The sequence below is a fragment of the Chenopodium quinoa genome, unplaced genomic scaffold, assembly GCF_001683475.1.
Source record: "Chenopodium quinoa cultivar QQ74 unplaced genomic scaffold, ASM168347v1, whole genome shotgun sequence".
Lineage (NCBI taxonomy): Eukaryota > Viridiplantae > Streptophyta > Magnoliopsida > Caryophyllales > Amaranthaceae > Chenopodium > Chenopodium quinoa.
Genome location: NW_018742951.1, coordinates 5,915,077 through 5,941,142, shown reverse-complemented (window position 1 = coordinate 5,941,142; position 26,066 = coordinate 5,915,077). Strand labels below are relative to the sequence as shown.

At 37.5% G+C, this 26,066-nt stretch overlaps 1 protein-coding gene across 2 annotated transcripts; it reads right to left on the bottom strand.

The window, feature by feature from the left end:
• Positions 1 to 544: 544 nt before the first annotated feature.
• On the bottom strand, positions 545 to 8,372 carry LOC110728570 (mannosyl-oligosaccharide 1,2-alpha-mannosidase MNS3-like). 2 transcript variants are annotated; one of them, XM_021908209.1, is made up of 7 exons: positions 7,931 to 8,021; positions 6,461 to 6,524; positions 4,167 to 5,098; positions 2,298 to 2,559; positions 1,659 to 1,856; positions 1,356 to 1,504; positions 545 to 1,274 (listed from the first exon to the last, which is right to left on the bottom strand). In XM_021908209.1, the coding sequence occupies exons 3-7, from the start codon at positions 5,081 to 5,083 to the stop codon at positions 1,019 to 1,021; spliced, it is 1,782 nt and encodes a 593-aa protein (XP_021763901.1). In that variant the 5' UTR covers positions 5,084 to 5,098; positions 6,461 to 6,524; positions 7,931 to 8,021; the 3' UTR covers positions 545 to 1,018. The 2 variants fall into 2 exon arrangements, with proteins under 2 accessions (XP_021763901.1, XP_021763900.1); XM_021908208.1 differs by lacking the exon at positions 6,461 to 6,524 and having other exon boundaries at positions 7,931 to 8,372.
• Positions 8,373 to 26,066: the final 17,694 nt, after the last annotated feature.

The following is a 26,066-nucleotide window of genomic DNA, read 5'->3' as shown; positions in this document are numbered from 1 at the left end:
ATTCAAGAATTGCTCTATAACTAGTTATGTTTCAACAAACTAAACCAACAATCAGCGGTTAACTGTGCATGAATCTAAACCGCCAACAGATAAGAAAAATTCTTAGCATACAGCCTTGCTGATCTAACTTATCTTCTTCAAAATAAACTATATAGCAAATTTCAAATTAATTCGATAATCCTGCAAAACTGTTCATGGCTTTTTTCACTAACTTATCAACCTGCAACACTCTAAACTGTCTGGATGATGCAATTGCAGCTTAATGGTTTACCAAAGCCCAGTCAAGCGCAGAACAAAGCAGCATGCGATTACAGAACTCTTTCAAAGATGGTGCATCAAATTATCAGAACTACAAAGACAATAAAGCCTCAGTCCCAGACTGATTTAGGGTCAGGGATCCGGCGATCAGCTAATGTGAATTGTCACAAACTTCATCGCGAAAAATGGAATACATAAGGTAAAGAGATAAATTGAAGACACTAAACAAAGAAATGTGAGAAAGTGAAAGTGGGAGGAAAAAAAATTATTGCTGAATCACAGCATAGAATTCCAAATAAATTGCAACTCTATAGATCACTTGTATAAAATGGACGATGTCTAATACAAATATGTCACTTGGGACAGCAAAATTATGTGAGTCCTATTTGTTTGTGAATTAAGGGGGAAGACCCACTATGCATATAACCTAATTTTCCCGTGCATGTAATTTACAGCAAAGTAATGTCGGTAGGTGAACAGTCCTAGAAACCATGATTCAAAGAAGCTTTACCGGTTTACCCCCTGGAGCCCTTAATCAGCAGCTACCAGTGCAAATCTGCCCTCCATTGCATGGGATAGACAGGCTCACAAGGTTTCACTTGAAATTACCGTCAATAGATTGTTCAGTAGTGAGCAAAAAGAAGTATTTGAGAATTTGCAAGAATGAACAATAAGCCAATTGTAAGCGCTAGATCCATGCATACCATATTTCACAGCAAGGTCAAATGCTTCTTTATCCACCATATAAACTCATCATGCATCACTGCCTTTTGACAGAAGCATTAATAGGAATAGGATGCGCCTCTGTGTTAAAAACATATTTGTCTAGTGGAACGATATTGCTGTCCCCAAACAGTAAGTATAGATACTTCAGTGTCTCACCCAAGAAAAAGGTTTCCATCTTGTCTCTTTTATGAGGAAGTGAAGTCACATCATCAAGAGAAGTATACCCGCCAGAATCAACCTTTGTATATTTCTCAAACGCCTCAAATATCTGCCATCCCCATTCACGGTACCTGCAGAGTAGAAAGAGCTTTTAAATAAAGTAAAAAAACAAATAAATTTCTTATAAACAAGGTATTCAAAATTTGACGAACTTTGGATCTTCTGTTATTCGGTACAAGACAAACAAGGATTCCACTGTTTCAGGACGTAACAGATTGTGACGGTCAGCAGGCTTGATAACTATGTCATTTAGAAATTTTGAACTCTTGTTTCCACCATCAAACCCTTCTTCAAAGTAATCCTGCTTCAATGGAAAAAAATTGGGTCATAAATCTCTATCAGACAACAGCCACACATGTATAACAAGGGAGATAAAAGGTGTAAAGTACAGCGATCAAAACTGCTGCAAAGGAAAAAGTTTAATATTTTTGACAAAGTAACTTGTAACTACTGACCTCCACATGAAAATAAACAATTTCTGGAGCAAGACCAGTGGAAGTTACGGAATACGTTTCAACACAAGTCTTAATAAGGTCTTCAGCGAGCCTTAAATTTTCCAGGTCCTCAGAGCTTAGCAAGTTGTCTTTCATAGCTTTTGACTTAGTCATGCCTTTGGTGGCACCAAGAGCAAGAGTGCCAGGAAGAAAACACACCTAAAGGCAGAATTAATAATACAAAATCATTACATTCAAGTAATTAGCAGCCAATGTAGAGGACCTAAATTTTGCAACAACAATAACAATTACAACAACAATAACAATATCTACTTGTATTATATACGTGTTTTTCCAAAGAGACAGCAAAAAAGAGGAGGAAATTTAAATAAAACAAAACAGGAAAGAGGAAAGAATCAATATGGGCTATATATGAAGTTTTATTATAAATAAAAGATGTGAAATCATACTTAAATATTACAAATAATAGGAAAACTTAGGATTATTGCCTAATTAATAAATAGTTAATTTAACAATCATACAAGCTTGAGTGAGCAAGAAAAAAAAAAAAGCTTCAGTAGATTAAAAAACTTCAGTTCACAAATAGTATAAAATCTAAGGAAAGCAAATCAACAGACATTTCATTTTTATAACACATACCAGATGATCCATCTTAGGACTGAAAGAACCACTGGCTCCATAAGGTAACTCCCCAACAAAAACCAGCCCATTTGGGATTGATTTTCGGACAAGGAGGTGTCTTACACCCTTCATAGCCTCTTCATACATATCATGTAAATATGTTAAATTTCTGCTTTGACTTGCTCCCTGTTGCAGCCAAACTTTCAATAGATACTCATAATAGCTGTCACCACGTGATCCCAGTCTAATATTTTGTCCACTAAATTCACCAGTTTGAGGACTGCAAACAGAAAAGTTGAAGCAAAACAAAAGAGTTTGTATCAATAAAAAAAAAATTGACTGAGCCAAATCAACACAGCTATCTTTACTTCCTTGGAAACCAGGAGACAGAGAGTCCAAATTGTAACTATAAACTGGTTGGTCTTATCTAAAGACATGCATGTGTTTTCTTAGTTCTAACTAAATAAAAACATTAGGATGCCTATTAGCAGCATTTTGTTAATACAATATGGCCACACATTTAGAATGACCCAACGCAAAATTAGAGCGCCTTAGAAAAAACATAAGGTGCAAAACATCAATGATTATTAAACTGTACATAAAGATGAAGTAAAGTGGCAAAAACAAACATGCAGACAATGAGAATCATCAATATACAAACCCAAAAACTACAACATGATTCAGAGTTTGGAAGAAGATCGAAATGACCATTAAATCAAGCAACACAAACCATTGAGACTAATGCCTCTCAATTTACTTCACAAGCAGCGATAAATGGTATCACTGGTAATAGATGTATAGTGTAATTTTATAAGGAGATCCTCATTCCAAAGTTTATGGTGATGTTTCTCTACTCCCAAATATCTTTTTTTTTCCTTACACTTCATTACCACCCATTTCTACTTTTAGAAGTGAGATAGGGTAGCAATGGAAATTTATGAAAAATGGTTATTTCTTATGAATTTACAAACAAATTCATCACTATTACCACTTCTTATTACCGCCAACCAGACAAGGGGGTCAATTTTTTTCTGTGTGCAGCATAATCATGTTCCATTACCTCTCTTCTGAATACACCATTTTAGATACACTAAAGATGTATGGTAACATCAACCATCGATCATACCAACAAATCAGATTGATGGGACATTTTAGCTATCTGTTGACTTTTCTTTCCTCCTTACCTGCCTAAACTTCACATGGTCTTATAAGCATTTCTCATTTTAAAGCAAGATGAAATCCATGTATTTTATTAGTGTTGTTTTCTTATATCTGTGCAAGTCATTTGTGTTATTTTTCACACATTAAAGTTTTGAACCCTGACAAATGTTCTGTATTTATTCGTAAGGACATAATGATATTATCCAACTTCAAAGTACATAGAAAAGGTAAGCATTGGAATTATTATTTTCCGAGTGGAAAAAAAGCATGTCTTCTCAATCTATACACTTTCCACTAGTCTATGATAGCAATTTTCTTTTATAGAGGGTTATGATGTAATACTGTTTAATTGACTGTGAAGAGATAATTAGAAAAAGTAACTTCTTTTTATCTCTCGCCATTAGATATTTTACAGAATTTTCTATTCATTTCGTATGTAATTTTCACAAGCCACGAGGAATGCATTAGGGAGTTAACTGAACTGTGACTCTGTGAGGCGTTGGGCTTCAACAAGATAAAAAGGTTTACCCAGGGCCAAAATTAAGCATTGTCTAGCTAGCATGATTGACTGATAGTATTACATAGCACATAAACATAGTGAGTGGCATAAATGCATAAACAAGATCCATAAAACATTGAATAGAAACAAAGGCATATGCAATTAGAGCTAAAAACCCAAACCATCTTTTTAACTGATAAAGTTTATATTCAATCTAGATTCAATACCTTATATAAATAGGAACTAGCCCTTCTACCTTTGGTAGAGTCTTTATGTGCTCCAATACCTTCATTGCTTCCAAGCTATACTTTTGGTCACCCAGTACATCACTGAGATAATTGAATTCAAGTTGTAGCGTAGAAGCTTCTGATGTACTACTTAATCCATCAGGGGCAGCATGTGCCGTGTTGTCACGCAGTATAACATCACTGAAGGGAATGGGAGTTGCGCTAGAGGTAAAAGCAGTAAGCAACCGATCAGCTAAGATTGTTGCAGTTTTGAGATATGCACTTGGTTTCGGCCCCACAGATGGAGATGATACATTAGCTCCACCACTTAAATGATAAGCACTTAGAAGACCACCCAAAACATGTATTGTAGTTTCAAACAAATTAACCTGGCCTTTCTGACTGATCCTTTCTGCAAGGTGAGTTTCAATCCAAGATCCAGCTTCATTAACAATATCCTCTTCACCCATTATCATGGCTGTATCCAGAGCATCCACAACTGTTGCACCAAGACCTCCTAAACCATCTATTCCCCTCTTACTTAATGGCATAAGTTCATCAAAACCCATTGCATACTTTTTGTAACCAGACCATGCATGAATAAAAGCCCCTTTAACTTGCTGCTGTTTTCCCATCCATTTTGATGTGTCTGCATCTAGCTGATGGATAGATTTATTATTAGTATGCATCTCATCAGGTGATAATCGAGGGGGTAGCCTTGGTGGTTTTCTAAATATTCCCCTCAGTCGGGTACTAGTGTTCACTGTAACATTGGCTTTATCCTTTATCCCATGGGAAGAAACAGCATGTGTTGGTTGTCTTAAAATGAGATAAGCAAGGCCAAAAAGCATAATTATCACCAGAAACTTTCCAGTGCTACATCCCAGACATTTACGTTTAACATCCTTGGTCAGCATTGTCTGGTTAAGAACCTATGAAATAACAATATCCATTAGTCAAAGTAAATGTACAGCAGAATGATAACTTTAGTAACCACATTTTCTCTGATGTACCAGTATGTGCACAAGCAAATGTATATTAGCATACGTTGCAGAGAAGGATTACATAAATTAGAGTCTTAAATGACTTCTACTAGCCAGAATGTGCTTATCAGTTTCAAATAAATATGATGGTTGCAGATTTTATCAATATTTTTCCTAAAAGAAAAGCATGTGCCAATGTATTACATCAACAAACCAACTACGAAAGAACTAAAACCATTGGAACAGCATGATCCATTCTCCATTTATTAGAGACCATTCCACTCTACACTGTACACTCTTTTTTTAGAATCACAGAGAAAGGACAACAGCTCAGTCAACAACTATTAGAACTGGAAATGCAAGAGCTACTTACTTGATATCTGACAGTATTAAAGATATGCAAAAGAGGGAGCATGTGCTACATTGTGTATTACAGTAGTTGAGGGAACATCTGTAGTGAAACTGTGAAAGACTAATTGAGACAGGGTACTTCTTGGCTCTAATGACCATTCTAGATATCCAAGAATTCAGGTTCTACAACAGAAATGAGTAGATGACCGTTTCTATACTACTTTTCACTAGCAAGGGATAGCTTCATACATTCCAAACACCTCAAGGAGATTTATTGCGAGTCTCATATAGGATGAAAAGTTGATATCTAAACTTGTATATTGTTTTGAGTCCTATTTACTCCATCATAAAATCTCAAAGATTCACCTTCCTCAAAAGGAAATATGTATTTTTAGGATAGGATTTATATCTGTTTCTTCTTTGTATCGTAGATAAGACTTCGGAGTATCAAAACCTGACAGGAATTCATGAGTGAAGTCGAACCCTCAACAGCAAATTATACTACCAGCAGTAACTTCAGTATTTATTCCACATTCAATTGTGTAGTTAGAGCAATTAGTTTGGTTGAAAAACTCATTTATCATAATTATTGTTCTCCAACTAATTCATTCACACATAGCTCTAACTGACATTCTCTCACAAATTTCACATGTATCCCAGTGAGCTAAATTGTGTCTCAATTACCAGTGCAATAGCTCTTACATAAATTTTACCCTATAATATGCCCCAGTTTTCTAGAGGCATTAGAGAGAATTTCTCGTACCAAGAGGCAGGGTATAGTATATTCAGAAGTGGGAAAACTTTCTGTGATACATCACAGTAATTTTGCAGGGCGAGGTGCAGTAAATCATTAGTCAATAACAACAGTTAAAGGCTAACCATAGAAATTGTTGTTAACCCAAATAATCAGTTAGAAGCTGAGAACTTGACTTTACTGAAGTGTTCACATCTGATTCATACCTTAAAGTGTCTGTTACAGGGGTGAATGCATTCCAATATCCTTGGTCAGAGTCACTGATCAAACCTTCATAATAGAGTAAGTATGTCATAAAGCCAACCTCACTGATCTACACTTGGTCAGAGTTGAAGTTATATATTACAGGCACAACTTCTTTCTCAGCAACGAAGGATGTTTTAGGCAAGCTCTTGTTAAACCATCAAATAAATAATAAAAATAAAGCTTGCTGATTAAATATCATCATCCATACCCATTTAACAAATTCATCCATCAATGAAATATTAACCTCAAAGACCCTTGTGAGTTTAAAATTGCACACTTTCCAGTTCCCACGAAAGCACAACACAATAAGTACAACCCCTTCTTAGGCACTGAACTTCAAGCGAATTGAAAGCCAGTAGAACTGTAGAAAGCTAGTCTATTGCATCATACTTCGTAGTTTATATATGAAAATGAAACACATTCAACTCCTCACAGAGATATTTTCCCAATAATCCGAAACATAAATCTGTTTTCCCACATCCCAAGAGTGCATGAATTAATGAGATGTAGGAAATCTTCATGAAGAATATATGAAGAGAAATAAGGAGGAGCAACATGTATTCCAAAAAAACGGTTACATCCCTATATCTTAATTTTTAACCATCTTCATTGTCAACATAATCCACTGGCAAATACAATCAAACTATTAGGAAACCCATGTGTATCAAACGTTCTAGGAACAGTGTGCACCAAATTGCTACTCAAACAAACCTTTTAAACCCGAAAGGCCGAAAATTAGGGAATACGATAATAATTCCTCTATCTAGAACTAATACTTGAGTTGTTAGTGTAATTTGAACTAGTAATATGACAATTGACAACTAAACCCAAACTCGGTGAAACTAATATATTCTTAGACACCAACAATAAACCAGGAATCAACCAAGATCATGTGACTATCAAATAAAGTAATCACATTGCTAGTCCAAATTACACTATCAACACGACTATTAAATCCGAACCGGAATTTTTACCCTCACAACACCAATTGCTCCACATGGGCCTTTTTTCCTCAATCAACCACTCAATTTCCCAAAATCCGGAATACGTAATTACATTGCTAGTCCAAATTACACTATCAACGCACTATTAAGTCCGAACCGGAATCTTTACCCTCATAACACCAATTGCTCCACTATCCCTATTTGTTTCACGGGCTTCTGTCCTCAATCAAACACTCAGAATCCCAAAATCCGGAATACGTAATCACATTGCTAGTCCAAATTACACTATCAACACAACTATTAAACCCGCACCTGAGCAACAATAATTTTAGTAATTGCATACTATTAATCCATGTAATCAATTAAAAACACACCCATATGATAAATTTGTTATATAAGACGAAGATCACATCAGAGAAAATTAAGAGCAATTGAAAAAAAAAAAAATCAATCAATGAGAAAATCAAGGGATGAAAAAAATCAAACCTTAGTGAAAGAGCGTTGCCGAAACTTAGCATTATCATATTCAACATCTTTCATGGAGTAAGGCAAAGATTTCGACATGCTCGTTGAACAAGAACAAGGGGAAATTGAATTTCCCCTTCAAAGTTTGAAATCGAAAAAACAGCTTTGATTTAGGTGTAGTGTAGTACTCAAGTTACAGATTTGTTTTCTGGATCAAATTTACCACGATTTTTTATCCTAGAGATTTAATTTTATTCTCATGATCTTGCGGAAATCAAATTGAATTTTTTGGGAGACGAAAATTGGTGTCTGAATCGGGTGTTCGTGAGATTCAACTTAGAATATTGTGAAGAGAGTCATTAGTGTTGTACGGAGCTGATGTGTAATTTATACGGGAGAGGTGAGTGATTACATGGAATCAACACGTCTATTGATTCAACTAAGATTTCCTCCTTCCTCCTTCCTCTTTCTAAAGCTCAAGCCTCCATGGTTGAATTTAAAGAGCTTCCATCAATTTTAACCGGTGAAAACTTCAATCCTTGTTTCTTTAAAGTTTTATTGGGTTTATAAGAGCACGAGCTAAAAATTTGCTCATGGGCATTTTGGGTGGGTATAAAATTTGCTCATGCATTACAATGGTGAGCAAATGAGAAAAAGCCAAAAAATGCTCATGAGCATTTCTGAAAATGCCCAAGACTTGAGCATTTTTGAAGATGAATAGTGCTCTGGTGGGCCCCACAATTTGCAATGGTTATATTTTTTGTAATGCAAATTATGAAATAAATATTTATTAAAAAAAAATTAAAATTATCAACGGTCATAAAATTTAATTCTCTATAAATAGACATGCATTTTGGTATATTTTGGTATAATTTCAGAAATACCATAAATCCTCCATATTTTTTTTTAACGATAAAAACGACACAAATAAAAAAAAGCTACACAAATTTAGACTAGTTTTTATTTATTTGGAGTAATATTGTTAAAATATAAATGAAATTAATAAATAAAGAAGTGTTGTGTAGGAGAGAGAAAGTAATGGTGGGGTATTGAAAAAGTAAGAGAGAGAGAGAGAGAGTAGTGGGCAAGCATTTTTTTTCTCACCATTGGGAGAGAAATTGTGAAAAAAAATTGCCCATGGGCAAAACAGATTTGTTGAGAGAGAAAGTGGGTAGAGAGATAGTGAATGGGAATTTTTTTTGCTCACCATTGAGAGTGGTCTGATAATGCTTTCTCCTTTTGGGAGGAGCTTTTCTGCCTCAAAAGAAAGGGTTTCCGATCTTCTTTGAAAGACAAGGGTTTTTCGACCTCTTACAAGTTTTATCTCCTCTTTTCAGGAGAGAAATTTCTTAGTTTTGAATCCATGATATTAGATTTAATGGATTGCCATGAAATTATTTCGTTGGTGAAAAAGTTATCAAGTTTTCAAATACAGATAGATGAATCAGAAGGAAAACATCCTCACGGTTACAAAGGATAGTTAGATTGTCTCTCCAACAAGGCTGTATTTTCCGGCGATTTAAGCGGGAGATGTTCCACAGTGCTAGATCTACTTGACGATCGTAGTTTTTATGAAGGAAAATTTTATTTGATTCAATATCTTATGTATTTTTTAACGCCGAATCTTTATTGTAGATGTCGTATGACTTTTAATTAATGAAATATTTTTGCTATTAAAAAAAAAAAAAAAAAAAAAAAAAAAAAAAAAAAAAAAAACCTAAGATTTTCTCGTGCTAATACGAGAGGAAATACAAGTTAATCTTTTGGATAGACAACTTATGTTTATCAAGGGTTATATTGGTATTTGTATATTATAGGTTGTGGGTAATAGTGTAATTTCCAGATTAACTCAAAAAAACTTTCGTTAACGTCATGTTTCGTCTAACATCACCATTCTCTCTTCTCCATCACACGAATTTGAAGAAGTTCAATGGAGAAATGGTAAGCTGCAGTGGAAAATTGAAATCGAATGACAAACCCCATTTATAAGGGTGAATTATGCCCTATATTTCTCCATGTTTTCATAGGGTATTTATTTAATTTTGACATGTTCGTGTAGGTTTTGGTGTTGGCAAATTTGAAAGGCCTTGAAATAAAAGAGATGAAGGTGGTAGGGATAAGAAGAAGAAGATAGTAAAAAGAAGAAAATGAGAGGAAGAATGAACAAGATCGGAGGAAGAAGGTGAACTGATGGAGTACTGGAGTTAACGACATTAATTCTGCATCTTCCATCACACGTGGCCAAACAGTATTACAAGCACATAACCTGTCACATTTCATTGTTGTTAAAATTCACCAAATACCCACTAGATAAACAAAACTCGTTGATCTACAATATCAATGGGGCCGCACGGCGCACCCCTAATCCACGGTATGTCATGTGTTGATAGTAGTGTTTTAGCTAGCAATCACGTTAGGACTCTATTTATCTACGGTGATTTATACTTTACGTATTGTAATGTACTCCCTCCGTTTTTAATTACTTGCTCCACTTTTCATTTCCGGTTGTTTTTAATTACTTGTTCAATTTTCTTATTTGGAAAGCTTACGATATTTAATTCATTTCTCTCAACTAATTGACCCAACATAAATCATATTTTATTAATTTTATATTTTCTCTCCTCCAATTCTCTCAACTACTTTTTCTTTTTACTATTTTTTATTCTTCCACCATCACCACTACCTTCATATTTTATTACTTCTCCAATTTCTCCTAAAACTCCGTGCATAGAGAAATAGAGCAAGTAATTAAAAACAGAGGGACTATATACTTTTTCCATAGTACTTCTCACTTTTATCAGTTTTCTCTCACAAAAAGATACCAAGTGAGAAAAAAAAAGTATGAAAGAAGGAAGTATGTATTATTCAATACTAGGTATATATTGTAGGACTTTAGGTACTATAAGCGGAATTTCATGAATCATATTTATACGCACCTAAATCAAGATCACATGCATAACACACAAGAATCACATAATTATACCTTTGAAGCGTGAATTCCACGTAGCTATTCGATTGACAAATCAGGGAAAGAATAGATCCCCAAGCGTGACTCCTCTACTTAGTCCACAAGATTTGATCAAGCGTCCACCAATGCTATATTGGTCGAGTGAAGGGGAAAACCACGATTACCACCTTTCTTGAACAACCGGACACCACACGAACACCACCACCACCAAGCACACCACCGACGCCTAGGGAGGAGAGAAAGCCGTGAGAGAGAGGGGAGTTTGAGAGGGTTGGGTCTCGTGTTTGCTAATTAGGGTTTGATCTCACTGATCATGAATTGCATATTCAACCTTAGGCACCTAGCCCATTTAAAATCCTATTATAATTAGACTAGGTTAGGAAGCCCAAAGCTCTCCTAAATCCACCTCATGGCCGGCCACCTAGAGTGATGAGGCCCATCATGGGCCTCGTCCTCTTATGCTTGATCTAGGACCTTTGTGTGATCTTATAGGATCCGTCCAATTGGGCTTTGGCCTATTTTACTAGCCCAAAGTTCGTTAGTACCTCTAGCTATGATATAACGACGACCCAAATGGACGAACTTAATTATCTCCATAATTTAATCCATTATATATCTAGTAATTGCACCTGACGAAGACATAAATCCTTCAATCTCCCACTTGTCTGAGACAAGTGTGCAATATTCAAATTCCTTAAGTCAATATGTGTCGATTTGATAATATGATTGCATCCCATATCGAGATCATATTAATATACAAATCATTTCTTGAAATCTGAGTTAGAATTACAAAACCAAATGATTACTAAGTAATACATTTGAACGCGGCCACGTATTTTCTGAATTCTCCCTCTTCAAGCGGCCATGACACATTCCCTAATTAAATAGGTAGACTCAATCTAATCTTGCGGCAACCAAAGCTCCCACTCAACTTTTAAAGTAACCAAGAAACATCTTTTTTATAGTCCCCTTTTACGAAATGACGTTTGGATGTACCACAGTTAAAACAATCATTGAATGAAATCAGTGTTCCACTCATGTCAAAGAAATCCACTAATATATCCGGAAGTTCTACATTTGAACTTCAAAGTAGGTCAATAGTTTGATTATGCATCAATCATGCATACCCATGTGATTGACCGAGCATCTCTATGCCCCTATAGCCCATGAAACTACGCTATGCAATCAATCTATTACGCTAGTCCATTTATTGAAATCATTTATGGCCAATTTAATGATTTCGAACTAGGAACTTTAAATAATATATGAATTTAGTTCACGTATGGGGTCTCATTCACCAAATCATCGATTTGATGATCCCATCAATTCATAATTATTTTGGACATTTTATTTAATTTCAAAAACCATAATTAAATAAGAGAAATAAAATTTCAGTTTAAACATAATTCTGCAAATTAATGTATTACTTATGTAATACGTTTTCTCAAAATATGTACAACTTAAATTACACAACTTGCTTCAATCCAAGACTTTAGTATGAATCTCATACCTGGGCCTGTGGAAGGGGTTTAGTAAATAAATAAGTGATATTCTCACTCATATGAAACTTTGCGGATCTTGACATCCCGCTAGCCAATGATCTTTTGAATGAGATGATGCTTCATCTCAACATGTTTGGATTTGTAATGTGACCTTGGCTCCTTTGATTGGCAAAGGTGCCCTCTTGGTCACAGGATAATTTGATACAAATTTTCCCCTTTAACTACTTCTACTGCAACTAAATACTCATATTTTGACATTGAGTCTGCGACAGTGATCTGCTTTGAACTTTTCAAGCTTACTGTTCCTCCATTCAGACATAAAATGTATCCAGATTAAAATCTAAGATCATCTTTGTCTGTTTGGAAACTTGCATCCGTATAACCTTTTGACAACTAATTCACATTTGTCACCATAAACTAGAAACATTCCTTTAGTCCTTCTCAAGTACTTAAGGGTTTGTTCTTAGGAGCTTTCAGTGTGCTCATTCTGAATTTGCTTGAAACCTACTACATATGCTCAAGGCATTTGTAACACCTGGCTTTGTACATATCATGGCTAGTACTGTCAAAATGGTTTGACATTTCGGTTTCGGTTCGGTTTGTAATTGGTTCGGTTTGAAATCGGGTCGGTTTGAAATCGGTTCAAATGTCTTACGGGTCGATTTAGTTCGGTTTGAATAATTATCGGTTCAATTCGGTTTCGGTTTATTCTTTAACAGTTTAAATTCGGTTCGGGTTGTAAACGGTCCGGGTAGTAAACGGTTCGGTGCAGACGGGTTGCGGTTTGTTAACGATTTGGTGTAAACGGTTTTTACCCTTGTTTAAATTCGGTTCGGGTTGTAAACGGTCCGGGTAGTAAACGGTTTGGTGCAGATGGGTTGTGGTTTGTTAACGGTTCGGTTTAAATGGTTTTTATCCCGATTCAAACGGTTTCGGGTTAGAAACGGTTCGGTTCTTTTTTGGTTCAAACGGTTTTGGTTTGAAATTTGATACTACTTTCTAACTTTTTGCTGGTTAACAAGTTTTATATCAAGCCGAGACTTCATCACTTCATATTGAGGCATCATATTATATGCAAATTCTCATTAATTTTATAAATACATATCATGTTATGTTTCAAGTTTAGCCATATTGATCTTATTAGTTTATTACGAAGTAGATTATAAAAGTTTAGTGCATTAATGTATTATTGTTTTACTATCAGATTATTATCTGCTTGTTGATCATTTAATTAATAGTGTCATAATTATGATTTGATGAGTTGTTGTGACATCGAAATTTGCAATTTGGTATTCGATACTTAATTAGTCAACAAGACTGATAATTAAGACTCGTTTATCATTATATATTTGCATAAAGTTATATATGAAGATATTACAAAGTAGTTTGATTTGTATAATGAAAATAACATTAATGAATAAGAAGGTAATATTGATTCTTTCAATCGATTATACATATACATAACATCTAACCATCTCATATTCTCATAGTTAAATATTTATTAGTATAAAGAGATGAGAATAATAAGATTATTATATTTTTTTTATATCCTTTACTAGTTTACCCCTAAGGCTTAAGTCACTAATTAGTAATTACTAATTACTTAATTAGACTAACAAGTTAATAAGAAAGAGTAACTTTTAACTTCAGTCTAATAGATCAAATACTGAAATGCTATTATTATATTACCGAGTAGGATAGTCTAGTACACTGTTAATCTGTTATGCAACTATGCTAAATTGACAATTGCTCATATAGTCATATTAGTCAATCACTCATGTAGTCATATCTAATTAAGTAATTTGTATTTATAAGTTTACACGATTACAAGTGTATTGCTTACAGGCACAACTAAATTGATATAAATATAATCATATAACAAATCTGTAGTACTTCTAACTCTCTAAAATATGACGTCATTATATTATTATACGGTTTTCGATTTTTTAAGTTTTAATAATCAGATACATTTATCGATTATTTATACATACCAATGATAGTATGATACCAATCGTACCATACATTATTATTGATTATATATATTGATATACATATAACTAATATACATTAAATGTGTCGTATTAAATCAATTCCAATTTCCAAACATTTGCGTTTCTTACAATTTATAAGCTACATAAAGTTAATCATTTTTTAAGAGCACAGTAGTGTTTTTATTAGTACATAGCTATGAATAAAAAGAAACACAGTATCCTAATCCATCATCCCAGGCCACGATCCGTGTCACCATCTTAAATTAAATATCAGCCATTGATTTGCATGTCATCTAACGGTCGATCATCGCACACATTCCAATTCACAATCCGTGTGTTTTCTTTTCCATCAATCAGATCACTCTTACCATCGTGTCTTTAGTACTCTTTCTGATATCTCTCTCATTTTCTGTCTCCTCTTCTGTAATATTATCAATTTTTTGAAGCCATGGCTGCTATTATGCTCACTGCTCTCTCGTTTTCTCTCTCATCTCCTCTTCCTTATTCCTTTCTTCTTCTTCCTTCTTCCCCCTTCTTCCACCTATGTTCTCCTTTTTTCCATCTCGTTTCTCCGTCTCCGTCCACCGGCACCACGCCCGACAGTTTTTATGATCAAATTCGATCACGAAACTCTAGATCTAGATGTTTCATGATCGAATTTGGCCTTTTAAAACCAAATTTGAGGCCTAAGGTGTTTTCGTTCTTCCTTTTTTATTTTCTGTTTTTTTTTTTTTAATTTTTTTCAGGTTGTGGGCGACAAAGGGGGCCGAATTAGGGTGGGTGCGGCGGCGGTTAGGGTGGGTTCGGGTGGGTGGGAAGGGAGGATTTTTCGAGGGAGGGAGGGAGTTTTATGGTGGGTGAGCAGTTAGAGTGAGTTGGGGGGGGGGGGGGGAAGGAGGGGTTTCGAGGATGGTGGGTTTCGTGGGGGTGGGTGGGGTGCGGTTACGGTGGGTTTGGGTTTTTTTCGATTTTTTCGTGGGGTGGGGTGGGGTGTGTTATGGTGACGGTGGTGGGTGTGGTTGGGGTTGGGTCTGGTTTTTTTTTTTTTATTATTTTTTTTATTTTTACGGTGAAGGTGGTGGGTGGGGTGGGGTGGGGTTTAGGTGTGGGTTTTTTTTATTTACGGTGGGTGGAAGAGTGGGGTGGGTTACTGTAACTATGGTTCATAAACGGTTCGGTTAATCAGTTCGGTTTATAAACGGTTCGGTGCAAACGAGTTGTGATTTGTGATCGGTTCAGTGTAAACGGTTTTTATGCCAGTTCAAAGTTAGAAACGGTTTGGTTCATTTTCGGTTCGGTTTCCTTTCAGTTCGGTTTAGATTTGGTTCGGTTCTTAAACGGTTTAACGTTACTCGGATCGGTTCGGTTTCGGGTTTACTAAAATGCGGTTCGGGTCGGTTTTCGGTTTCAAGCAGTCGATTTTTAATCGGTTCGGTTCTCATTCGGATCGGTTTGAACCAGTTCGGTTTCACCAAGTCGGTTCGGTTTTTGACAATGCTAATAATGGCACATATAATGGACCCTATAGGCATAAGGTACATTATCCATATGACTTAACTCTACTGACTTTTGAGGGCACTGAGTTTTACTGAGCATAATACCATGAAGCGTGGGAATGAAATTCTCTCTCAGAGAGTCTTGCACTTCAAACCTGGCAAGAATCTTATCAACATAAGTCTCTTGATTTAGTCCAATCATCCTTCGAGACCTTTATCAATGAATCTTAATTCCCAATATGTACTCGGTATCTCCCAAGTCTTTCATAGAGAAGCAACTCTTCAACCATTACTTGACTGATTCAAGTATTGATTTGATGTTCCCTACGAGTAGTATGTCATCTACATACAAGACTAAGAAAACTAGATTGCTCCCACTAAACTTCTTATATACACAAAATTCTTTTCATTCTTTAAAGAAATCAAACTGTTTGATTGCCTCATCAAAACGAATGTCTCAACTCCATGATGCTTGCTTCAATCCATAAATGGATTCCTGAAGTTTGCAAAACATTCTAGGATTTTCTGGATCTTCAAAACTTTCAGGTTATGTAATATACACATCCTCCATCAAGAACATTTCAAGAAGACAGTTTTGACATCCAACTACCAAATTTCGTAATTGAAAAATTAGCAATCGCTAGAAGTATCCAATTGACTTAAGCAACCAATGGGTTTGAACCCATTTGCAAATCTATCAAGACTAATACATTATTTTCAGACATGGAGCCCATTTTGGATTTTATGGCCTTAAGCCATTTCCTGAGTTGGTGTTTGCCAAAACTTGGTTGTAGGCTGTGGGTTCCACACATTCCATTAAAAATTTCGGAATCCTCAGCTTTCAGTATTTCAACAAACTATTCATTTTGATTCTGAAATACCTACGACTGGTATGAGCAACAATAGAAATTATAACCTTCAACTCTTTGAAGTTTTTATTCTAGTGTGATGATAGGAGCTTCACTAGTTGAATTAGCTTGCTCCGACACATGTTTTGTCAAATTAACTGACTCATGCATCCTTGTCTCTGATGTAGTGTTATCCACATCCATTTATTGCTCGTCTCGAATCTCTTCGAGAGCCACTTTATTTCCCCTTGGCTTTGTAGAAAGAGATTCCCTTTCTATAAAGACACTATCACGAGAAACAAACACTTTGTTATCTGCACGATTTTAGAAGTAATACCCTCTTTGTTTCTATGGGATAACCCACGAAGAAACATTTATCTGATTTAGGGCCTAATATGTCACCTTGTAAACGTTTTACATAGGTTTCACAACCCCAAATTGTTAGAAAAGACAACTTTGGAACATTTCTAGTCCGTACACTAGTAGAAAAACTAAAATCAGCATCACCCTTTTCGCACTGATTTTTTTAAAACTGGTGCCAAAAAAAATAGGCGGGATTGAGGGAAAGAGTTTTCGCACCGGTTCCAACCAAAGCGGTGCGAAATTATATTATTAGCACCGGTTCAAAACAGTGCGATTTATAAAAAAAAAAGGAGGGGAAGAGTTTACGCACCGGTTCAAACCAAACTGGAGCCAAATGATGTTTTATTGCCGGTTCAAACCGGTGTGAAATAAAAAAAAAAATTGAGCTCCCTCTTCTTCTTCTTTCTTTCCCCCTGCTTTTCATTATTTCTGTTTCCCCTCCCAAATTTTTGCCCTTCTCTTCCATCACCTCCGAAGTTTCTTATTCTCCATTGAAGCAGTTTCTGAGCTTTACTCACGCTGCACCTCCTTCTCTCTCCATATCTCTCCTCCATTGAAGCTCGTGCTCTTTATTCTCCATTAAAGCAGCTTCAAGCTTTCTCACCTCCATTAAAGCAGCTTCGAGGTAAGATTTTTTCTTAGTCCTTTTTAAATTATCAAATTCCTTTAAAATCTAGGGTTTGTCGTTGATTTGCTTTTCAGTTAAGTAATTTTAGGGTTCTTGTAATATAGGGTTTGTCATTGAAGTGCGCACCACGGCGGCTCCCCTCGAACAGTGTCAGGTGAGCTTGCCTTTCAAGTTTCCTTTAATGCCTATTATATTGCTGGCTTGTTGTGAATTGAATTATTGCCTTGTTGTAAGCTTGTAAATTTTTTATGGGTATTTTATGCATTTTTTTTGTTAGAAGCCGTTAAATTGTATTTTATGAATCAATGTCTTTGTTACAGGAAAGTGTTAAAGCATGTATGTATATTCATGATTAGTTCTTGTTGTATTTATCGAAATCACAATGACGACCTTTTATTAGATAAGTATATCGTTATCTTGTTGAATAATTGATTATTTGATTGAATTAGAGTACTAGAGCAATTAGTTATTTAGTTGAATAGTTGGATTTGAATACTTGTGGAGTTGTTGATTATTAATTAATTGATAGACATGATAGATTGATACTTTGATAGTTCATAGTTTCCGATTGACAAATGATAGTTCATGCTTACTAACTTTTGTTTTTTGTTTTGTTTTTTATTTTTGTTTTTTTTATAGATTCATATGTGAATTGAAGCACAAGTTTAGCTTGAAGACTACATATTTAGCTCAAGTGGGAAGTTAGAAAGAATACATCCATTGTACTTGCTATATTGGTATGAATTATACACTTTACTAAGCTATATTTCTTTCTCTTTATCCATTTAATAAAAGTTTTTTCATGCTATTACAACTTGTGTATTGTTTAATGACAAATAAATACAACAATATATAAAATGCTTGCATCATCATATGCCTAGATATTCGTTCAAGGCTTTCTCATTAGGAAAAAGTCTTGAGTAGTCCCCGGTTGGGACTGTTCTTGAACATTTACTCTCACTTAGGTGGAATGTATGTCTTTTTTTTTTCGATTTTAAGGAACATATTGGCTTACCATTTCCTCACCCTGTTATCCGGGTACATATGTGGGTAAGTAATTATCTACATCGTGTACTTGGGGAAATGCTGCCGGATTTTCCTTAAAATCGGAAAGTCGACATACATTCACTAGTGAGATTAGACGTTCAAGGATGAGTTAGGTTGGAGTGATAAGGACCCTTTGGAAGCATATATGCATTTTTTTACTATATGAATGGTATATGCATGGTGTGTGGTTGAATTTGATTTACATATATAATATATGTAGCAATTATACATTATTCACTAGTGAGTCGTTGTACGGACACACTACAGCTTGATGAGGTATGCCATTGACTTAGTTATTTGGGCCATTTTGGATGAAAATGTGTCCTAAAACCCTTGAATTACTCTTTTCATGTGATTTCAAGCCTTAGTCGCCTATAAATAAGTAATAATGACATGGTATGAGAAAGAATGAGTTGATTTGATAAGAAATGTAGGAAATAGGCATCCTAGTAGTCATATAAGCCTTATTTGAGCCATTTTGGATGAAAATGCGTCCTAAAACCCTTGAATTGCTCTTTTCATGTGATTTCAAGCCTTAGCCGCCTATAACTAAGTAATATTGACATGTTATGAGAAAGAATGAGTTCATTTGATTAGAAATGTAGAAAATAGGCGAAGTAGTAGTCATATATGCCTAAGTAATATATTTTAGCCTAAGTGAACTTGTAAATGTATTTTTGTTTATTCCAAGTTTTGCAAGGTACTAAAGGGAGGTCCGTTGACAAGCAAGGAACTTAATGAAGTTCGAGCCATGTTGGCGTCTTTCATCACCTTTAATTTGTAAATGTCATTTCTATTGGAATTTTTATTTTGTTAACTTTTTAACTGCATTATTAATTAGTAATGTTTGTAAATATGACACTTTATTGTATTGCATTTAGGATTATTAATTAATATCTATGTATTGTTGTTGTTGTTATTATTATTATTATTATTATTATTATTATTATTATTATTATTCTTATTATTATTATTTTTTTAATATTATTTTTAATATTATAATAATAATAATAATAATTATAATTATTATTGATATTATAATATATTATAATAATGGTATAATTAATGCAGGAAACACAGTTTTTTTTATTATTATTATCAGTATTAATATTATTATTTATTGCCAAAAAAAAAAACAAAAAAAAAACAGTTAAAGGCATCGGTTAATCGGTGCATATTATATGAAAAAAAAGGCGCGCAGTACTTTTAGCATCGGTTAACCGGTGCGAAATCCCACTTTTACCACCGGTTAACCGGTGCGAAATCCCATAATTAGCACCTATTTTGAATCGGTGCGAAATCTTCTGGGTTTTGGCATCCCTCAAATATGGACCGGTTCAAAACCGGTGCTAAATGAGGGTTTTGAACCGATGCTGATTACCATTTTTCGCCTAGTGATAACTCATATGGGGTCTTCTCAACTGGTTTGGGTAGGTTTCTGTTTAATATATTCGCAACTGTTTTAATGCATCTCCTCTAAACGATATTTGTGAATCGTTAAAGCTAATCTTGGATTAAACTATGGAAAGCAAGGTTTGATTCCTCCTTTCTAACACACCTTTTAATTTGTGGTGTTTCTTTGATTGTGAAATAATTCCACAATCTCTCAGATGATCATCAAATTCTTGAGTCAAATATTCACCACAACGATCATATCGTAGTGCTTAAATTGTTTTCTCAAGCTGATTTTGTACTCTATTATGGAATTCCTTGAACTTTTCAATGATTCCTACTTTTGCTTCATTAAGTAGATATAGCTATATTTACTTAAATCATTAGTAAAATTAATGGAGTATTTAAATCCTTTTCTAGCTTTTGAACTTATTGGTCCACACACATCCATATCCATATGTATGTGTTCCAAAAGGTCATTAGCTCCTTCACCCTTTCAACTAAAAGGTGACTTGGTCATCTTACTTAACAAGCATGACTCATAATTCTCAAGTGATTCATAATCAAATGAGGATAAGAGTCCATCCAATTATAACTTTGGATGTGCAACTGGTTTATGTGACCTAACCTTACTATGTTATAAGTAAGTTAGTTTTGAATCATCTGTTTTTTTTTTCGCTTTTGTGGTCTACTTATATCAATGTCATAGAACAAAATTAACTCATGGCTAGAAAAATGAAAACAATTTATTACCTTGTCATGGATCAACACTTGTCCATTCCAAGTAAAACCAATCAGTATTTCAACAAAGTAACTAAAAAATTGTCTCATCAAAAATCGGAAATAAGTCTAAATTCATTGTAAAATTCTAAAATTAAAAACTATGAAACTATCGCTGGTCACTTGAACACTTCTAGTGCACCTCAAGCTCCATTTACTGAAAGGAATGGTGTCCTTCCAACAATTGTATTATTCTGATAGAGGGTTCAGAATTATTAGAAAGCTAATTCTTCACTAAGGTCAAGTGATCAGAATGCCTAGGTGGAGGCCGCTTCCGATCAGTAATATTAATGTACAATTAATATTACAGCTTAATCTTGACTAAACCCTTCGGGTCGAACCCAATCAAACAACCGATCCGAGACGACGAATCAATCCGAAGGACTTGATGAGTCATCAGAGTTTTACGAACTAAGACGTCGGATATCGAGCTTAGAACGTCGAGACCGAGCGTCGTAAGTCGAATCGAATTTAGAATTTGACGAGACGCGAAATCAATCAAGTTACAAGTTTGAGTTAGGCCGTAGCCTCGCATTGGCCTAGCCGTGCGAGGGCTAGGCTATCTCGAGCTAGCATGTGCATCGCAACGCTAGCCGCAAGCCTAGCATGCTAGGCGTGCTAGGCCCATGCATGCTAGCTAGCCACCGCAAGCATCGCAGCCTTGCGTGTGTGCTAGCATGCCATGCGCCCAGCCATCGCAAGCCTAGGCCTTGCTAGCATGCTAGGCGCTGGCGCAATGCATGGCCTAGCACAGCTCGCAAGCATCGTAGCCATTGCATGCTTGCTGGCGTGCTGATGCCTAGCTATCGCAGCCACACACCATGCGTGCTAGCTGTGCCAGGCATCGCTACACGCACCATGCGTGTTGTGCCTCGCAAAGCAGCGCCCAACACCACGCACCAAGCAGCAGTGAGGCATTGCGTGGTGGCTGGCCTTGTGCTGGTTGGCTGCGCATGCATACTGGCTGTGTGCGTGTGTGTGCATGTGCCTCGCATAGCAGCGCCCAGCACTAGGCACCAAGTAGCAGCGAAGCATTGCGTGCTGGCTGGCTGCGCATGCATGCGGGCTGTGTGCGTGTGTGCTGGTTGGCTGGCCAGGCTGCTCAGCCTTGGTGCTAGGCGCCAACTGGCAGCTTTGGCAGCCAAGGCAGGCTGCCAGCCAGCCACTTGGATGGGGAGAGCTGATTTTGCTTGTGGGGACCACAGGTTGAAGCTTTGCCTTGGGGAGCAAGGCTATGGTCCCCCCCTCCCGCCCCTTGGAAATGGTCCTCACCTAATCTCTCATCTTCCTTGTGCCACTCGTAACTTATTGATTGAATTGCAATTTTAATTTTGTTTTAATTAAAATAAAATGGGAAAATTGCAAATCTCCTACATTGATTGTGAATGGGAAATCAAGGTTCATTTCCCTATAAATACCAAGATTTTGGGATTTGGGAAGAACACTTGAGTGGAACTAAAAAGGCATCTCCTTAGAAAAGTGAGAAAACCTTAAGTTCGTAAAACTCTAGTTTTTATTGGTCGGGTCCCGACTAACCTTTGGGACTTGGACCGTTCGGGTCGGGTTCGTTGGTACGAGCCGTCGGAGACCTTCGCATTTGCGGGGTTCAAGTTTTGAAGTAAGAGCTCGGGATTCGAGCGAAGCACGCGTCAAGGGTATGAATGTCTTTTCCTTCTCTCTATTAATTGTTGTTTAAATTGTGATTGCATGCTTAGTCGCTTTAATTAGTGTGCGGGTCTTGGGGGGGTTTCTCTTTCGCATAGAGTCGGACTCTACGAAACCCAACGTTTACATGCTAGCCTCACTTCTTTGCAGTCTTTGCACAACATGAATAATGTTAGCATTGCAACTTGGTATCACAAACCTAAGTGAAAGTTGAAATTTTTATAACATATTACCTGAGGTTGATGCTCCATTCTTCTTAAGGTAGTCAAGGTATTTCTGGAAGTTGCGCTTCCAATGCCCTTTCTTTTTGCAGTAAAAGAATTCACTTTCACCTGTAGGCTTGGGCTTTTCAGGAGCCTTGGCAACTTTCTTGCCCTTGCTGTTGAGTAGCCTTTCTTTTCTTGCCGCCTACCACTTGGGCGGGCGCATCCTCCTTGATGAGCTCAAGGTCAATTTTTTCACCACTTGGGCCAGCAGTCGCCACAGTGGGTTTGATATCCGAGAGGTAACACTCTCGTGCCATCTTCTGATCTCCTCTTAGGGAGCCGACTGTTCCATCATCCCTCTCAAATTTGAGCAGCATAAGAGAGGGAATAATGACAGCTTTAGAGTTGTTCAGGGTGGGTCATCCCAAGATCATATTGTAGGCCGACAGCTCTTCAACCACCAAGAACCGAACTACCATGTGATGGCCCTCCCCTTTCTCACCCAGACGAATGGGTAGATCCACTCGTCCCACTGGATGTACGACACTTCCTCCAAACCCTACTAAAGGGTGAGATACCGGATGTATGCAGTCAGTTTTGTACTTAAGCTTTGCCAAGCACTTGTTGCTGATGAGATCAGAGGAACTGCCGATATCTATGAGGATCCGGCCAACCCTTTGGTTGGCCACCTTACATTTAATGATGATGGGGTCATCATGCGGCCCCCTAACTCCTCCCAGATCTTCTTCTGTGATGACAATTTCAGGGAATGAACTCTTGGTTGTCCGTCCTTGGTGAACGGAATTAACATCTAACCGCCTGATATTGTCTTTGTTGCCCCTGATAGTGGAGCCGCCTCCTGAGAAGCCGCCTGCTATAGTGTAACGACGGCATCGTCAGTATCTGAACTGTCGGCCTGCCGATGATTCTTCTTGGCCGACTGCTTGTGCTTGGGGGGAGCATTCCCCTTGGACTTCTTGACATAGGAGTCAAGGTCGCCTTTTTCAACCAGGCAGTCCAGGTAGCGCATGAGGCTTATACATTCATTGGTTTCATGACCAATATCCTCATGAAAATGACAGAATTTATCTTGGTTCTGATTGCTTGCAGAACCCTTCATGGGGGCAGGCTTCTCGATTGAGATCCGACTCTTGATTTCTTTGAGGATAGCTTGGCTATCCTTGTTGAACGCATACTTGGGAGAGTATGGTTTGAATTCTTTCTTCTTTTTCTGGGCCGGCTGTTGAGAGGAGTCGGCCGCCCAGACTTCTTTTCTCTTTTTCTCATCTTTATTTGCCGACTGCTTTGGTCGACTTTCTTTTTTGTCAGACCTCCTTCCATCCGACTGTTTTCCAGTGTTACAGAGATCAGTCGCCTGTATATAGGCGATTTATCTTCAATCAATGCTTCTTGGAGAGTCGCAACCCTCTTTCGGACCAAGTCGAACTTGAAGGTCAACCCATCCTTAAGACCTCTGAAAAAGTCAGTGTAGGCTACCTCATCCGGCAGCCCTTGTATTTGAATCCTCATCAGGTTAAACCGCCTGATGTAGGAATGGAGTCCCTCCTTGTCACCCTGCTGAATGGTCCGTAAGTCAAGGGTCGTCTTTTTAGCAGGAATGTTCATAGCAAAATTGGAGGTGAACAAGTAGGCAAGTGTCTTGAAATTATTCACACAACTAGTCGGCAGGTTGCCGAACCATTGTTGTGCGATTCCCTTGAGAGTCGCTGGGAAACACTTGCACCAAGTGGGATCATCCAACCCTTGGAGGTACATTAGGTTGGTGAACGCCATTAGGTGATCTTCTGGGTTAGTAGTGCCATCATAGGCGCCTACTAACACATTCTTCACTTTGGCCGGCTCGGTGGCCTCAATAATTTCCTTGGAGAAGGCGGACAGCTGTTCTCCAAGTCTGAGCAACCGTAGTTGCCAATCCAATGGTTGGACATTCCTTGCCGCCTCCCCTCCAAACAAAGGAGGCTGCAAGAAGTATTGTTATTGCGGTACGAATGGTACATTTGGTACCGACTGTTCTTTACGAAATCCGGACCGACGGGAGGTGTCGCCTGTCTGACTCTCATAGTTTGATTGGGAATACCTCATGGAGGTATTATGAAGACTGTCTTGAAAATCGGACGTAGAGGCCGACTCTGACAGTCGGTCATGCTTCTTCTACTCTAACAACAGTCGAGCATCTGAGTAAGTTTTCTTTGACCCATCCGCTTGAACATGACGAATGGGCTTTCTCTTCCCTGGTGAGGGAAAGCGATACTTTGTTAAGTCGATCACAGGCGGCTCCCACTTCCTAGAATTAGGGTGAGGAGTCGCCTCTCGACCTTGTACAGGCTTCCTTCTTCCAGACTAAGAAGGTTTTCTAGCCTACTGTTCCTTGGAGGGAGCAGGCGTCTTCTTATTGATGAGATCCTGAATCTCCCCTTTAAAGCTATTTATGAAAGTCATGAGTTCACTTCTAGTGATGGGAGCAGATCCCTCGGCCGCCTGTTGATGATCATGCGGCTGGCCGGCATGTTTACTAGATCCAACCTGGCAATCTTTTCGTTCCTTCTTTTCAGAGGAACGGGTTCGTCGAGCTCGTAAGGTCCCGTCTGGGGCCGTATGAGTCTCAACCTCGACCTCATTTTCAGTATCCTGGTAACTATAGACCTGAGGGTCGTCCGTAGGACGCCTCTCGCTCTGAGTCGGTATAGACTGTGATGCCAACCCGAAAGTACTCTCCCCACAGACGGCGCCAAAATGTTTCGGGGTTTTCTGATCTCCTGTGGGAGAGTTACAATTCCGGGACTGGATCCATGCGCCTGTACCTGCAAAACAACGGAGACTCCGGGTGGTGGGAGCTCTGCCTCCGACGGTCAAGTTAGTACTTGTTTGGGGAGTAATAAGTGTGGAAAAAGTAAAGGTTGGGCGATCGGGTTCCTCTAAGGGAGGAGTGATCAGTGTGTTTAGGTTCCCTAGTTGAAAGTAATTAATTGCTTAATCCCCTTTAATGAGGATTAATTAGAGTATTTAGAACCTTGGGAAACGTGCCAAATACTAGGTTTAGGTTAATCTAGGGCTGACTAGGCTTCCCTTGGAAATTGGGCCTAGGTGGTCGTTTGGCCTATTTGTCATACGGAGGCCACGTGGTGTGACACAACTGGTCCATGGTGGACAGATCAACCCCTGACACGTGGCAGGCTTCTATTGGCCCATGTGGCGGACACTTGGCAGAGCCTGAATGGCCCACTTGTCAGATGGTGATTGGTAGGGAAAA